We start from the raw sequence: 15223 nt of genomic DNA, 5'->3' as shown, positions 1-15223 counted from the left end.
ATTTAGTAAAATTCTAGGTGTACTAATGTAACGAGTCCCTGTTTAATATCTATTTTTAGAAGTTAGTTAATGAATGTGCGCACTCGCATAAACAACCTTCGTTTATGCCACTCGGAGAGAACCGTACACAGAGTGCTGCATTAAATTTAGAAAATCATTAATCTCCTTTATGAAAGGTCTCGTGACCCAACGCAATGTGTCCATGCGAATTACATCATGTTCGCGTTTATTCCTGGCTTACGCGCCTTTATGTGTTTTTAGATCAGGCTTGTGCATCTATAATTTCGTTTATACATTGTCTGCGTGCACGAAATGGCTCGCGGTCCGTTCAATAAAAAGTGAATTATCTGAATGAAACAAATTGTGTGTATCTCGGACTCGAATGGAATTTTTCGTCATTTCTGAACTGCAAATTACTGTAAAAAGACTGTGATATTTTAAGAAGTTAAACTGCTTGGTAATGTTCCTAAAAACCCCGGCCGAGAACGTGAAAAGCTGCATGAGCGATTTAGTTGTATCTGTGTGCGTGTGTGTGTGTGAAGAGAGAGAAGAGGTGTACAGTTAACTCAAAAAACCGCCATCGTTAACATTTCCATTAAATTGTTTCTTCGAGATTAATGCAAAAGAAATAGTTATAGTGTCTGCGTCAATACGAATCAATAGATTTTGAAGATATTTTAAAATAAATTATACATCGCAGAAATTAAAAATTGAAAAAGATGAATAACGAAGCATTCAATTAGCATATTAATCGTTGTCACACCTGTATGCAGATGACTGAATAATTTATTCAAATTCTAAGTTGTTATGCTAATGTGATGCAACAAATTTGATTAAATTTGAGAAGTCAGCAACTTTTTAATCAAAATAAAAATTGCAAGAGCCAAGCGTCAGTTAAAAGCACATTTCTTCCTTTAATAACCTTAATAGACTAAGACTCTAATGTAACAATATTAATATAAATTATATATTATATATATATTATAATTAATAATTATAAATTATATATTGTATATAATATAATTATTATAAAATTAAAAACATTTTTTATGATTTCATAATCTACCCATTTTTTTCATAAATGCATAATTGTTTCGTCGATAAGATAGCACCTTTTTTCCGGAATTTATGGTCGCTGATTAGGTGTGGCCAGTGATATTAACTAACTTTCTGCAACGACTGTATGTGCGTGCAAGTAAAATTTAACTAGCCGAGATATTTCAGTTTTTGTTCCGGCAGCCCCTTTTTGTACACAGAACGGAGACACGTGTGCAGGCTCGTTACGGGAACAGTAAGGTAATTAACATGTTAAAAGTTGACCGCAAGTACCACGCGTACCGCGGTTTTCGCGTGCTAGCGAATTCTTTGACGATTCGCCGAGACCGGTAATTCGTGTCACGACATCATCGAATGGACGCAAAACGGTGCGCGGTACGTCTTCACGTTTTTTCATTGTCTCGTAATCCAACCAGCCCGTCCAATGCCGTAACACAGTAAAAGCCACTTACGCAAGAATCAATTTAAAAAATTGAATGGCCGCAGGTGAACGCAGCTTGCGTAACGAGACCGCGCGACGAGCCGTTGGGAGACATTGTCCGCGAGGGTTGCTCAGAAAGCGTTACTTGGTGGTGATCTAGACTTTGAATTTGCACTAAATTTGCATTTTTCAACCGAACCTTCTCCGAACTAGAAAATCGCCAAATCATTCCACATTTTTATTTTCTATCGCATTTCTATTGATTCTCGTTCATTCTTGTGTCGATATGACACATTTCTCACTGATATTGTGTAAGCAATATATTCAATATTTCGTTTTTATAATACCGAATTTCATATTATTTGCTAGCAGATTTGTTAAAACATCTTCTAGAAATAATTTGACCATCCAGTAAATATCAATTTTGTTCCGCTTTCTTAAATCCGAATGAAATTCTATCTTTTTGTCAACAAGATTTAAGCACTAAGTGGCAATATTTATAAAAATTTTAATCATTGTAATGATGCAGCAAAGAGTACCACCCAGTTGTGCATTAGAACCAATTATTATACCTGCAACCATTAATTAACATCGATTAAATTCCATAACTGTAGGTTTCAGATGCAAGTAATTTTCACGTGAAAACATTACGTGTATTCCATGCATTACTTTGATTCAGCGAGAACGCCATTACTTAATCATAATTGTACATACAGAGTGAGTCACGTAACATTTTCATTTGAGATATCTACGCAGTCGCTACGATGGTTTTCCTACATTTCACGGTCATTGCTGTCTTTTTAAACAGAGTGTGGGATAATGAATGAACAAATTCAATCATATATAATATTGTGTATAATAATAAATAAAATAATAATATATGATTATATATAATCATATCAATGTAATCAATGTATGATTAAATCGACAGGTTCTCATAAGCGTGTGTGACATGAAAGTCGTATTCGTATGTTAGGGTAACGAAATATCGGAAAATATGTCAATCAGATAAAAATCTTCTTTATCGAGTTGATTGTCTGACTGAACACTTTTTTCTCGTGTCATCAAAACCACCGGAGATGCAAATTTCCGGTGAAAATGTTAGATGACTCGCACAGTACGTATACGCGCAAGCATGTCCGCAGAAAATGAGATATAAATTGCAATACGCCAAAATGGTCCAAATTAATTGGATACTACGAACGTTCATTATTACAATCAAATGTTGATAGCGCCTCCGGCAATCTATGACTGACAGACAGTAAACGGAAAACGTCGAGACCATGCACAAGCCCGTCTTCGTTTCTATCGATCGCGAAGATATTTCTTTTCGTATGAATATTCATTTATGCGTCGAACAACAGCTACCCAAGTCGCGTTCAAATATTTGCATGTATTTATGCCTTGAGCCGAGCGTATCACCGCGTTAAAATACACTTTAGTAGGGAAACATAAAGTTGATCCAACAGTCAGTTTATTGAAAGCATAATGAATAGTATCAGTTATTTATCGGAAATCCAGATTTTCACCCGGACAATATTGATATATTTATCTCATTCCCATGGAATTTTCGTTCACTGACAATCGTTTGATGCGTTACGTATATATTATCCCGATTCATCGAAACGTCCGTATCTTTAAATTACCAATTAAATTATATTTGCGTAATTTCCTTCGATGTACGTGAAACATTTTTGCCATTCCTTCGCGCAGACAGAATCTCGTTTATCGGATGTACATTGTCGAAATTAATATAAATCGTACGCGAACTGAAAGATAATCTCTTCGATGACGAAACCTTCGGCTTAAATTCATTAAAGATTATTTAACGTTGGTATATAAATTTATCCTGGACTTCCATTGTGTGCCAATGAAGTCAGGCATCGTAAATGATTTGCTACTGCTTAGTTGTAGTAGTGATAATTTAATATTCATGGAATGAAATAGTAAAAAGTAGAAAGTTGAAACTAGCAATTGAAATATGTAATTACTATACATTCTGAATAATATAATGTGTTTGAACGAAACATGAATTGTACGAGCGTCTTTGTTGTTCTTAAAATAAGCCGTTTATTTTGAAAGTGGCATAAGTCACTTTACCGTAATGAAAAGTGGTGATTTTTCAATGTTTACACGAAATTATTTATACTGAGAAAAATATCAGTATCCTGAGATAACAAATCCAAGTAAATCTTCTCGAAAGTTAGCATCCATATTTTTAAACGTGTTTAAACGCAAACCCTTAAATATATCGACATAAAAACAAAGTGACTTATGCCACTTTCGAAATAAACGGCTCAAATAACGACCATAAAATTCAAATCGATTCGATCACGTTGGCTCCATTTCTGAAGAATTCGAATCATAAAACTTTCGCGAATCAACCGAACCCAACGTCTCGTAAACTAATGAATTCTGTTTCGAAAAAATTCTCAGATGGAACGAACGCGGCCACACCGATACAAAACAATAACACGCAGGTCGAACACCCAGGTGACTTCGACAATGCGAGCGTTGGCAGCGGGAACTCGAACCTCAGTACGGGCGCGCTACAGGTAAACGCGAGCAACAAGTACAGATACACAGAATCGAAGACAATAATGCCGGGAAACGTAAACGCGGAGAATAATAGAAGACGATGTGGGATATGTGTGTGTTTTCCAGAACATCAGGGAACAGATGGCGGCCTCCTTGGAACGGATGAAAGAGCTAGAGGAACAGGTCAAGGCGATTCCCATGCTACAGGTAAACGTAACCGCCGACGATTTCGCGCGGCGAATCGGTTTAACGTTTTCTTGTCGCGGATCCATCGCATGAGTCACGCGTGCATATTCATTCCGTTGCGATACTTCCGACAGGAAGGTATGATTACAATTCTAACGTAATTAATCGCGCGGTGTTCTTTCAAGACTCGCTGGAATTATTACGTTATTATTAAACGAAAGGATATGAGTTTTGGCAAATGTTTCCGAGGAAGGTCGTGGACATTTTTCAAGAAACGGCACCTCTACTTTCCAAATCGTCCATTGCTGTTCCCAAGCTGAGCGTCAATTAGGGAGGATTTACCGTACTTCCCTACCTGGTCTCGGGAAACTCGACTTTCTTTTCAAGTCATAATTTTTACCTGGGCTCTATGTGCGAGGCTATTTATGATGGTTCTTCTTAAATGCATCCGACAGCCGGATTCGCCCTTGTCGACACCGTTATTCCAGCGATTGTATTTGGCTTGCAATGGATTCGGCTATCCTAATTACACGTACATATACCTGATCGTCGGCATGGTACGACCATCATTTCCCGTTAGGCGTTTTACACCCCGTAATTTATCCACCGGGGTTTGTTCGTCCTTGTCGAACAGGACATTCTGTTCTATGTCTAGGACGAAATAAATAGCCCCCCCGAAGGCTTCGCAGGATTCAGTTGGTCAGTTGTCATCGGCATCTACATCTCGAGGACCTCCTACGATTTATCCTCGCGCAGCGATTTCGTAGTTTCGTTGCTTATAAACAGAAATTCTCAACTGTTCAGCTTCAATTTCGCAGTGATTATCAAAAAACCGGTTTAAAAAGTGTTCGTTAAAAGTGCATATATTGTGCAGTGTTTGTTTGTGCAGTGTTACAAAATTTCTTTTAGTTTTACAATTTTCTTGTTACAAAATTTTGAGGATCGTTAACAAGACGCGATTCCTTCAATACGTTTGATACGTCCGTTTATTTCAATAACTATCTTCGTTACCATCAAGAACTGTTCGAAAGATCATTCGTGAAAACGTGTTTGCTCGAATACAAAACGAAATAATCATACTATTGCAATAATTGGGAGACAAATTATTTGCTTCGTCGATTTTCACTAGCAGTTATTCTACCGCGTGTACACACAACATACATACGTACAAACGGAGTACGTAACACAAAGAGGATCGCGATTGTCGTGCAACGGACATATCGTTCGGGAAACGTTACTACGGAACAACTCTATTCGACTGTAACCCGAACGTAATGGATTTGTGCAAAATGTTAGAGGAAATGAACTTTATTGAAAACTGGAATTATATGATGTACAAGTTGATATTGGGGTATCTTATCTTCGCATTAATAGATTTTCTGGTAAGTACCTTCGTTGCATCGACGTACAAAACAAATTAAAGTTTCGATTTAGTTCTCCTAGTTTTTCCGTTTCGTTTCTAACCGTCCGAAAAGGTTCTAACGAAGCATTCCAGTGAAAGATCACTTTTTTTAATTAAACAAGGTACACATATCGCAAAGAACGCGTCTAAAGAAAAAGTTCGTCCCTATCGTTGCAAGCCCTTCAACTCCGGTTCGCCCCGGTTCCTCGAAACGGAGCAGCAAATATGCAAATTCACTTAAACGTGTTTCACTAACAATTGCGCCAACTTCTGTGTCGCAGAAGCCTCACGCGCAGCAGCGGCTGCAGTCGCAGTGTTAATAAAAGCTCCGTAGATAAGCAAACAATAACCGCGAGCCGTCTTTGCACAAGTATTTAACTGCTCCGTAAACAAGAACAGAGGCAACCAATTGGCACGGTTACTGGATGCAACCCTAAGAATCATCGTCGCCATCGAGTCTTATCTGAGTCGTCGCGTAACGATCGCTCAAAACGATCTCGTGTCTCATCTCTTTTTTTCCCCTCTGCTTTCGCATGGTCGCCGCAGGTGCAAGTGTCGGTGCTGAAAGAGGAGAAACGAAGTCTCCTGCGACAAGTGGACGAGCTCAGCAAGACGAATTCCCGCAACGACACGTTGCACAGGTACCGGAGCCAGTCGTTCTCCGAACAGCGGGTGTCCCAGCGAAATCTGAAGAACGCCACCGTCCCGACGCCGACCAGAGACATGGGAACGATGTGCGGCGTCATGACACGGGACGTCGGCGTCTCGCACCAGCAGGTAATACCCGCCGGCATCGTTTCCGGTACCGTCGTTTTATCGCCGGGTTTCGATCTGCTTTTAAACTTCCCGCGGGTGAAACGTGTGGAACGGCCTGAGAATCCCGGTTCCACCGAACCGAGACAGATTTGCATAGTTCACGGGTAGGGGAGGAGAAGTATCGAGCTATAATTACCGAAGAAATCGGCGAATTAGCATCGACCTGTTGAGAAAGTCTGCTCGTCGATCCTCGATATAATATCGAGTTAAATTCGCGATTAAGATTTCAGACTGGCTACTAAGAATGGATATTAAGTTCTTTGGAATCCGTTCGACGTGAACAGTTAACACAAATATTTAGATTCCATGAGTATATCTCAAGTTTTATGAATATCGTTGAGAATAAGAGAGATCGGGAACAAAAATAATATTTTGACTTTTAATTACGATTATGCAAAAACTATTACATTTACGAGAAGTTACCACGGTATTTTTAATTTAAAACAATTAATGTTTAAGATATTAACGAAAAATGCAAACCGATTAAATTGTTACAATTGTCCCGCATCTCGGGATGGTTGAACACGGCATCGAAGCGATAGTAACACAATATTTTTTAAAAAGTATTTACTAAACCGAATTGCGATAAATACTGAAATAATTGCGTTCATACAATAAAAATATACATAAATCTTCGTAATGATAGGTTATTCTTATGTTTTAATGAATGTCAAATTTTTGCTAACTAAATGCTTAAAAGTGTTAAATGGCAATCAGTTCTACATTTAAAACGATCAAGTTAACGATTACCAGAATAAAAGGCATTATCTGCACATGAAATAAGTAATTGCAATTTTGTAGAGTATCGAAAAGTCATTTTGGTTAATATATGTAGCAGTTGCATATTTATATGATTAAAATAACAACGTACATGTTGTATGTACATGTATACGTTGGAACAGTAGTTTTGTATAATACATCGAAAATTTTCAACAATAGCTGTAATAGATTTTCAATTATTTACGTTACTCAAAACGTGACAAAAGGGTAAAAACCTTTATGCATTTTCCAATTCCACTTCGAATAATCATCAGAAAGTAACAAATTATGCAAGAAATACAATGCCTTGTTGGAAGATTTAAATCGAAATAATAATCAACTTTTTAATGCGGAGTTCACATAATTAACTAATTGAGACTTGAGAACGAGACGAACCTGTGAATCCGCTGCATTGACTGTTCCATTAACCATTGTTGAATAAAAGGTTCCCGACGCATGGTCTCGATGACGATCTCGTCGTAATAAGTCGGAACGGTAACCGGTGAAAAACCGAGAGGACTTTCTCACAAACACGGTGAATTTATTTTACATAAGTCAAGGGAAACTTTGAAGCGAAATTCGTCGCGGCGAAGGAAGTTGCGTCGAATCTCTAACGAGAGAGAGAAGCTGCATTCGAAATCGTAGTGGACGACAATATTAACTTCTCGGGACACAAAGTTAAAGACCGTTTAAAGCATGCGAGAATTTCCTCGGTTGCTCTCGTAGCGTGATAAACGAGCGTCGCATGTTCATGCAAATTCGAGTTCTTTCTTAAATTCTTGCAACTCGAGTGAGGTAGAAATTTCTAATTTAGAGCGGAGAACAAATTTCTAACTAGAATGGGGCAGAACTTCGTTAAACCTTTCCTAAGATGTTTATCGCGCTTTAATTAATCCCCTCGCGTGTACTATGCATTTGGCTTCGCTAGTGATAAAGACTTTCATCAGATTCGACAACCGAGTATGCGAACTACATCTGCACCCGCGAGCGATAATTATTCATTTCCCACCAACCACAATAACAGTCGAGTAACATGGTATCGTTACATGATCAGGTTCGAACCCGAGACGTCGGCATGATAACGAGCACCCCGATAAAACGACCGCTGCAAATGAGTCGACTGCAAATCGAGGAAATTGTACCTGAAGCAATGGACAATAGCTTGTTGACAAGCGACAGGTCGTCGTCCAGCCTGCACAAGTTTTACTCGAGCGACTCCAGCCAGGACAGCTGGAAATCGACGTTGACCCGCAGCCAACTAATGTACGACGAGATCATACCGGAAGCGAAGATGATGACGGATCGTTTGAGACGGAGCCCACTTCAAATCGAATCGATACCGCCGACCAGTCCGAAACTCGCCAGAGACGCGAAGAAGTTCCGCGATATTGGTATCAACACGAGAGACAGACTGAAAGACCTCGTATACAGTCATTTCGTGATCGAGGACATCGCGCCGGAAACGAAGAAAGAAACCAGGAAACGATCCTACGGGACGTCCACCGATCTGTCGATGAAGGACGTGCTGACGAAGGAGGACATCGCGGTGATCGTCGACGATGCTCTCAGAATATACAAGAGCACGCTGATCAAGGACACCGTTTCCAAGGGATGCCAGTGCACGCCGGAGCCGCCGAGAGTCGTCGAGAAGCGGGACCAATTCGCCCAGGTGACGGAACCGTACAAAATGAGGGCGAACGTGGGGGTGACGGTGAAGCCGCGGATGTCCGACATCGGGATCGAGGTCAGAACCGGTCCCGGGACAAGGACCATTGCTGTTGGTCCGGATCCGATGGCCACGCAGCCTATATCCCTGCACTCGATGAACTCGAGGAGCTATTCGTTCAATTTCGGCGACACCAAGGTGAAGAGGAAAGCCACCAGATCGGTGGGCATGATGGTCGACGATCTCGTTCGAACGACCGCGAGAAGCACAGACACTTCCAGTCTGGCGCCCAAGAAGAGGGAGTTCGGCACATCGCCGATCAAAAAGAAGTTCACGGACGTCTCCGTCGGTGAGTCGGTAAGACCGCCGCACATTTCCATCGCATGCGCGACGAATTATTGCGAGAACTGTAAGGAGACGATCAAGAGCTTGGCGAAGCAGATAATAAACAACGCGGAGAATAATATGAATCATCAGAACACGAATCTCGTCTCGAGGATACCCAGGCCGTCTCACATATCCTTGAACAACTCGATGGACCAGAGGAAACAATTCAAGCGACAGGACACGTACACGAAGATATCGTCCGCTAGTGTGATCAGATACGATTCCGATAACAAGGAGCAGTATGACAATAGCAATCGGTGAGTAAAACATTATGTTTTCCCTTGGGAGAAGTAGTAGTTGTTAAAAAAATTAATAAGGACTCTTCAGTTCCCATCTTCGTACTAATTCATTCCTTCAATTTTTTATTTCTCTAATTATTCAATTTTGTCGGAGCAAGCAGAAAGATAAAGTTTAATTATATTCAAGGGAACCGCTCGTAATTAATCGACTACAATTGTTAACGTTAGATTTAGAAAAATCATTTCATATGTTGAGTTTAGAAACTAAATTACAGTTTAACAGTAATTACTAAATAGTTAAAAAATGATTAACGTCACTGCTGGTACTTTACAGTATGTGTTTTGGAAATTCTTTGATGTGACCTCCTTTCCTTTGAAAGCCTATCTTTTTGTCTCTTACCGTCTAAATCGTCTCATAAGGTATAATTAAAACTTCACAAATGAGTTTACAAAGTGAAAAGTACGTTAATTATTCCACTATATTAACAACAGTCTCCGTTATTCGAGTAATTATGAATGCTCCTATAGAATTATCCACGAAATGTCATTGTATTTTTTTCATACCAATGTTTTCTACATATGCAGTATTAAAAATATAAATTCAGCTATTAAAAATTAATGTAATAATTATGTACGGTCAGTCGATAAATGCGGGGAAAATATAGGGTACGCCATCTGTCACTGGCAAGCTGAGGAACACAAGGGGTAGTTTTAGTAAAGTCTCGATCAATGTATCACATGCTCAATGACAAGCGCATGTCGGGGGGTTGTTAGCTTTTCGGGCTCCATGGTTGCGCGTCGGATGCGTCATAAGTGTTTTCGGAGTGGTGCGCAGAGGTCAGGTTGTAAATACCAGCCGAGAGGTCAGTGACAGAGAAAGTGTACCCTAAATCTGTTACAATCACGATATGGTGAGCGAGTAACCGCGTGTGCGATCTAGACAGATCGATGCTGCAACAGTGGCAACAACAACAACAGTCTACCCGTTTCGTTCGCGATACCGAGCTCACCGAAGTATCGTCTGCTCGTTTCGTTGAAAAAGGGTAAATTTTTTCCAAAATAAAGTCCGAAAACAGTACAAAATTCGAGCATTGAATTCAGATAAACAACATTGTTTAGAATACAGATAAATGGATCTTCTGTTTTTTTATTTCTAGTATCCAACAATTGCAAGGGGAGAAGAGGAAAGATGAAAAATCACAAGAGATCTACATGGCGGAGAAGCAAGCGGACATCGACGAAAAACACGAACTTCCGGAGTCTGCATTGTTCCAGCCAATTCAAGAAAAACCTAGAAAGAAAGTTGAACCTTCTAAGGAGATGCAGGCTGCCATGAAGGTTCTGAACGACAGTCTTAAAAAGTCGCCCAGCAAGAACGTCTCCCATCAGATGAAAAATGCCATCAACATCATCCAACAGGAATGGTTCAAAATCTCCAGCACAGTAAACGCGAATCCCTTGGAAGTAGAAGACTATCTAGACTGTTTTGAGGAATGCTCCAGCACTTTGTTGGAGTACATCGTTAACATGACTGACTCTAGTGGAAATACTGCAATGCATTATGCAGTCTCTCACGGAAACTTTGATGTTGTGTCCATCCTTCTAGATTCTAAAGTCTGCGATATTAATAGAGCAAACGTAGCTGGTTACACGGCTGTGATGTTGGCAGCGCTAGCGGAGGTCAGGAACTCTACTCACGAATCCGTGGCAAACAGATTGTTCCAGCTGGCTGATGTGAATATTCGAGCAAAATTGGTAAGAATCGTGTACTATACGAGCATTGTGCACCGCGAAACGAAACGGTCGATAAAACGATTGAATCTTTTTCAGCATGGCCAAACTGCCTTGATGTTGGCAGTGTCCCATGGTCGCAAAGACATGACTCAACTGCTCCTGGATGCAGGCGCAGCAGTTAACATTCAAGACGAAGACGGCAGTACAGCTTTAATGTGCGCAGCCGAACACGGACATACCGATATCGTGCGATTGTTACTTACACACCCAGACTGTGATCCATCGATCGTCGACGTAGACAACAGTTCCGCTCTGAAAATCGCGTTAGAAGCGGGCAATCGCGACATCGGCGTGTTACTGTACGCCCACGAACGTGTGAACAGAGGAACGAGCCCATATTCGTCAATGAGACGGAGTCGGAGAGGGTCGAAACCGACAACGCCGACCGGACCCTCTCCTTCGGCTCCGGTTAGTCCAGCTCCATCCCGTAGACTTCATTCATCGACCGCTTCATTGAACTCCTCCAAATATTCGGCTAAATAATTCGCGAACTATGTTGGAAGACTTTCATTGACATTTGCCCATGCGAACAGTTTATATACACATGATTTCACAAACGTATCATGCGATCCAGCAATAATACAATCGGCGTCACGCGTGTTTCCTATATTTATTGCTAATCATGTTTTTTAGTCTGTATCGTCGATTACAATATTTTAAGACGCTCTAACCGCTGCATAAACGTTCATATTCTTGCCTAACGGTTCATCAGCCTCCGACACATGCGTTTTTTAATTTAAGATGACCAATTAACTGCTCAACTTTGTATACAATTATTCGAGGGAAGTTTGAACGTGTCGTTTTTTGTGACGCAAGTCTGCAGAGAATGGGCTCGCGCAAGAATCGTTGTTTCGCGACAGAAGGGACTCACGCAAAATGAAACTTCTTTCTAGGTGCTAACAGAGTAACGAACCTGTATTGTTGATAGATTGTTACGGTGGTGTCAGTAACGTGGAGCTTCGGTGTAATGCAACGGACACATTCAAAATTTGATTCTTAACTCTAGAAACTGTGTGTGTGAAAGTACAAAAATAATTTCGTATATAGAACGAGTCACAGTACGAGAATCAAGTAACGTCTTCCAACATCATTCTGTGGCATTAAACATTCCAAATCGTCAACAATCCGAATTTCTGATCGCAGAAACGTTCTCTTACATTTCACGGCTACGCATCCGAATTTCAGGCCTAATTTCCGTCAAGCCCTGGGGATCAAACTGTCGGTAGAATAATTGTGTACTGATATACATAGAAAGACATAATTACATGTAAACGGCTACATGGTGCACAAAGCGCGGCGTACGCGACTCATGTTGAATTTATATACGAGAAACATTCTTAGAACTTATCGATTGTCGTTCGATGTTAAAGTAGAAATGTTATAGACATGAAAGTATAAATAAATATAGTATCCGTGGATCACGATGTGAAATATCGGAGGGCATACGAGGGAAAAATAGAGCTAAATAAGTTTTAACACGTGTTGAAATTTGTTCAGGGTACGAGTTTTATATGAAATCACGAAAATGTAACTTCTTTTTCATTCCCCGTTTATGCGTGTAACCTTCGTCCGAGGAATTGGTATATGTAAAAAGAATTTTTAAAGTTAAACGTTTCTTAAATAGGGTTGTGAATATCTAGACGTAACGGACGTATTTAAGTTCAACATCAAAGATTTAGGTTAACGTTGTAATGAGTATTCCTATCGTTAAGAATCTATATTAATGTTAAGTGACGGATTATATATGCATATATATATATATGTAATATGAAATTAGAGGTGTGTATATATATATATATGTATAAATATCTCAAAGATAGCACTGAATCAAGTAAAAATAGAATCGTAGGGAACTAGAAAGTAGAGAACTACTTTTCATTGTTTGTGCCTTTATATTTAACATATTATAATTGATAATAAACTCGAGGGAAAACAATATGAAATAATTGTATTGTAATTTATGAAGAGTCGATGTAAACAATATATAACAAATCAATCAGACTTCGTATTCATGGTTTATATTATTATAAATTCCCTAATCCATAATAAATGTTATTAAATAGTTGAGTGAAATTTATTGTTCTTACCTTTCGGTGTATGTTCACTGGTATATGCAGTAGTTCAAGATTCTCGTAAGCATAAGATATTTTGAAGATAAGTCTTTTTTTCATCAATAGTCTCTCACATTTGCTTTTCTGAAATACGTTATAAATATTATAAATGTTACCTGTGATATTTAAATAATTACATATAACATGGTTGTATCGATTTTGGTTAAAAATAGTTTAAATAATTTACATACCTTTCATACCTTGCAATAAGGAGCGCGTGCCGAAGCATTTGAAATTTGCACGAATACTGGAAGAAATTGGCAATTGGCAATGTTGGCAACCATGGCTACACATCACACATCACACCGTGACGTTGACGTGTAGTACAATTGTTGCTTGTGGGTGCATCATTCGATCACCTCATTGACAGTTCTTTTTGCACGGTTTGTAATTTTATTTCAATAAAAATTATGCTAAAAAAATGATGTAATTGTTAAAATAAATTTCAAAAAGCATTTAAAAATGGCAATCAATGAACTGAAATATTATATTTTATATATTTCATTTTCGAGTACAGAATAAATTTGTCTATTTCTAACAGTTTTGGTAAAGTTTATCCATATTTTACAATATTATTTAAATATCCCATAAAGTTAGTTCGTAATGAAGAAATAATATTCCATGAATAGTAGAACAAAACGAACGGAAACAGTCAATACAGTATTTATTAATAATTTATATTAAATTTTGTTAAAGATTCCATACTTATAATGCACAGTAAAATATTTATTCATTATGGTTGTAGGGTTGATATAAACAACCATCAAAATTGAGAATAAAATGCGTAGGGCTCATTCAAGTAAGTTAAAGAATATAAGAATGTATCTATCACTGTAGTCAACTATAATTACTTGAATATGACAGTCTGGACTTTACACCAGGTTATGCTTACGAGCCATTACCAACAGCATCTACATCGAGCCACAATGGCTTGGAAGATGAAAATGAAAGGATGGCGGATCATTTAAAAGATAAGATTCATGCTCTAAAGTCATTATCAATTGACATCGGAAATGAAGTTCAATACCAAGACAAAATGCTTCGTGGAATGGTAAGTTTTTTCATAACTGAATGGTCATCATATCTGTACACATATGTTTCATTAATTTTGTTATTATTACAGGATGACGATTTTGAAAGAACAAGTGGATCTTTAGTAGGATCTGTTGCACGTGTACTACGTTTATCCAAAGGAAGTCACCATTATTATATTATGTATTTATTCCTATTCTCCATACTTGTCTTTTTTGTGTTGTGGATAGTATTAAAATTTATCAACTGAAAAGATTAGGGATGGAAGAACATTTGAAAGGCATCATCATTCCTACATTATTATTCATATATACATGATAATATTCAGCTATGACATCTAATCCTTGGATAAGGATCAAGACTACTTTATATTTATTTATAAGCTGTACAGTTACAAGTATTGTTGGGTTTTATGTATAAATTATTATCTCATTGGCTACACCTAAATGTACATAAAGTAATGGAACTGTAAAAAGTTATTAAGCTTACTGAACTAGAAATATTGTGTGTAAAGTTGCACACGTGTACAGATATATATAAACAAATATATTTTAATTAAAATTAGTTTTTATAAAACTTCAAATCATCCTTGTTGTCATTTACTGTACTTTCACCCTGCTGAGTCGTGTGCAGGCCTTCCAGAAAGAAAAAAAAAGAGAAGAATCAATAAGCTACATTTGAATCTTGTATCACAGAAATTTAAGTACAAAATTGAGTAAAAAATTGTTCAATTCTTAGGTCTCATACTTTAAAATATGTCTATATAACGTCACTAGATGTAGTTGAAAACGCTCAAACTGTTCGCCAAAATTACCA

The 15223-nt window shown here is 38.5% G+C and overlaps 3 protein-coding genes across 9 annotated transcripts in view; 2 read left to right on the top strand and 1 right to left on the bottom strand.

The window, feature by feature from the left end:
* Kank (KN motif and ankyrin repeat domain-containing protein 2 kank) overlaps window positions 1–13265 on the top strand; it is an 85453-nt gene extending 72188 nt beyond the window's left edge. For 5 of the 6 annotated variants that reach the window (XM_076519838.1, XM_076519839.1, XM_076519840.1 and 2 more), the window contains 6 exons: window positions 3914–4032; window positions 4142–4222; window positions 6150–6380; window positions 8233–9488; window positions 10628–11225; window positions 11301–13265. In XM_076519838.1, the coding sequence (XP_076375953.1) occupies window positions 3914–4032; window positions 4142–4222; window positions 6150–6380; window positions 8233–9488; window positions 10628–11225; window positions 11301–11747 (2732 nt within the window). In that variant the 3' untranslated portion in view covers window positions 11748–13265. Of the gene's footprint in view, window positions 1–3913; window positions 4033–4141; window positions 4223–5056; window positions 5584–6149; window positions 6381–8232; window positions 9489–10627; window positions 11226–11300 lie in introns of those variants that run through there. The other variant, XM_076519843.1, reaches the window with a different exon arrangement.
* The window catches only part of LOC143259047 (tRNA (guanine(6)-N(2))-methyltransferase THUMP3), a 100499-nt gene that overhangs the window by 81815 nt on the left and 3461 nt on the right, over window positions 1–15223 (bottom strand). The window contains exons 8-9 of one of the 2 annotated variants that reach the window (XR_013032902.1): window positions 13567–13788; window positions 13352–13459 (exon numbers count right to left, since the gene is read on the bottom strand). The gene's annotated coding sequence lies outside the window, so the exon portion shown is untranslated. Of the gene's footprint in view, window positions 1–13351; window positions 13460–13566; window positions 13789–14756; window positions 15043–15223 lie in introns of those variants that run through there. The other variant, XM_076519847.1, reaches the window with a different exon arrangement.
* Window positions 13642–14990, top strand: Bet1 (blocked early in transport 1). The gene is made up of 4 exons (XM_076519850.1): window positions 13642–13758; window positions 14121–14174; window positions 14257–14426; window positions 14499–14990. The coding sequence occupies exons 2-4, from the start codon at window positions 14156–14158 to the stop codon at window positions 14655–14657; spliced, it is 348 nt and encodes a 115-aa protein (XP_076375965.1). The 5' UTR covers window positions 13642–13758; window positions 14121–14155; the 3' UTR covers window positions 14658–14990.

Source organism: Megalopta genalis, chromosome 3 (assembly GCF_051020955.1).
Source record: "Megalopta genalis isolate 19385.01 chromosome 3, iyMegGena1_principal, whole genome shotgun sequence".
Lineage (NCBI taxonomy): Eukaryota > Metazoa > Arthropoda > Insecta > Hymenoptera > Halictidae > Megalopta > Megalopta genalis.
This window is presented reverse-complemented; position numbering and strand designations above follow the sequence as displayed.

Coding starts and splice junctions, on each gene's coding strand:
- Bet1 (XM_076519850.1), top strand. Junction 14,427..14,498: donor ACAAAATGCTTCGTGGAATG/GTAAGTTTTTTC, acceptor TTATTATTACAG/GATGACGATTTTGAAAGAAC.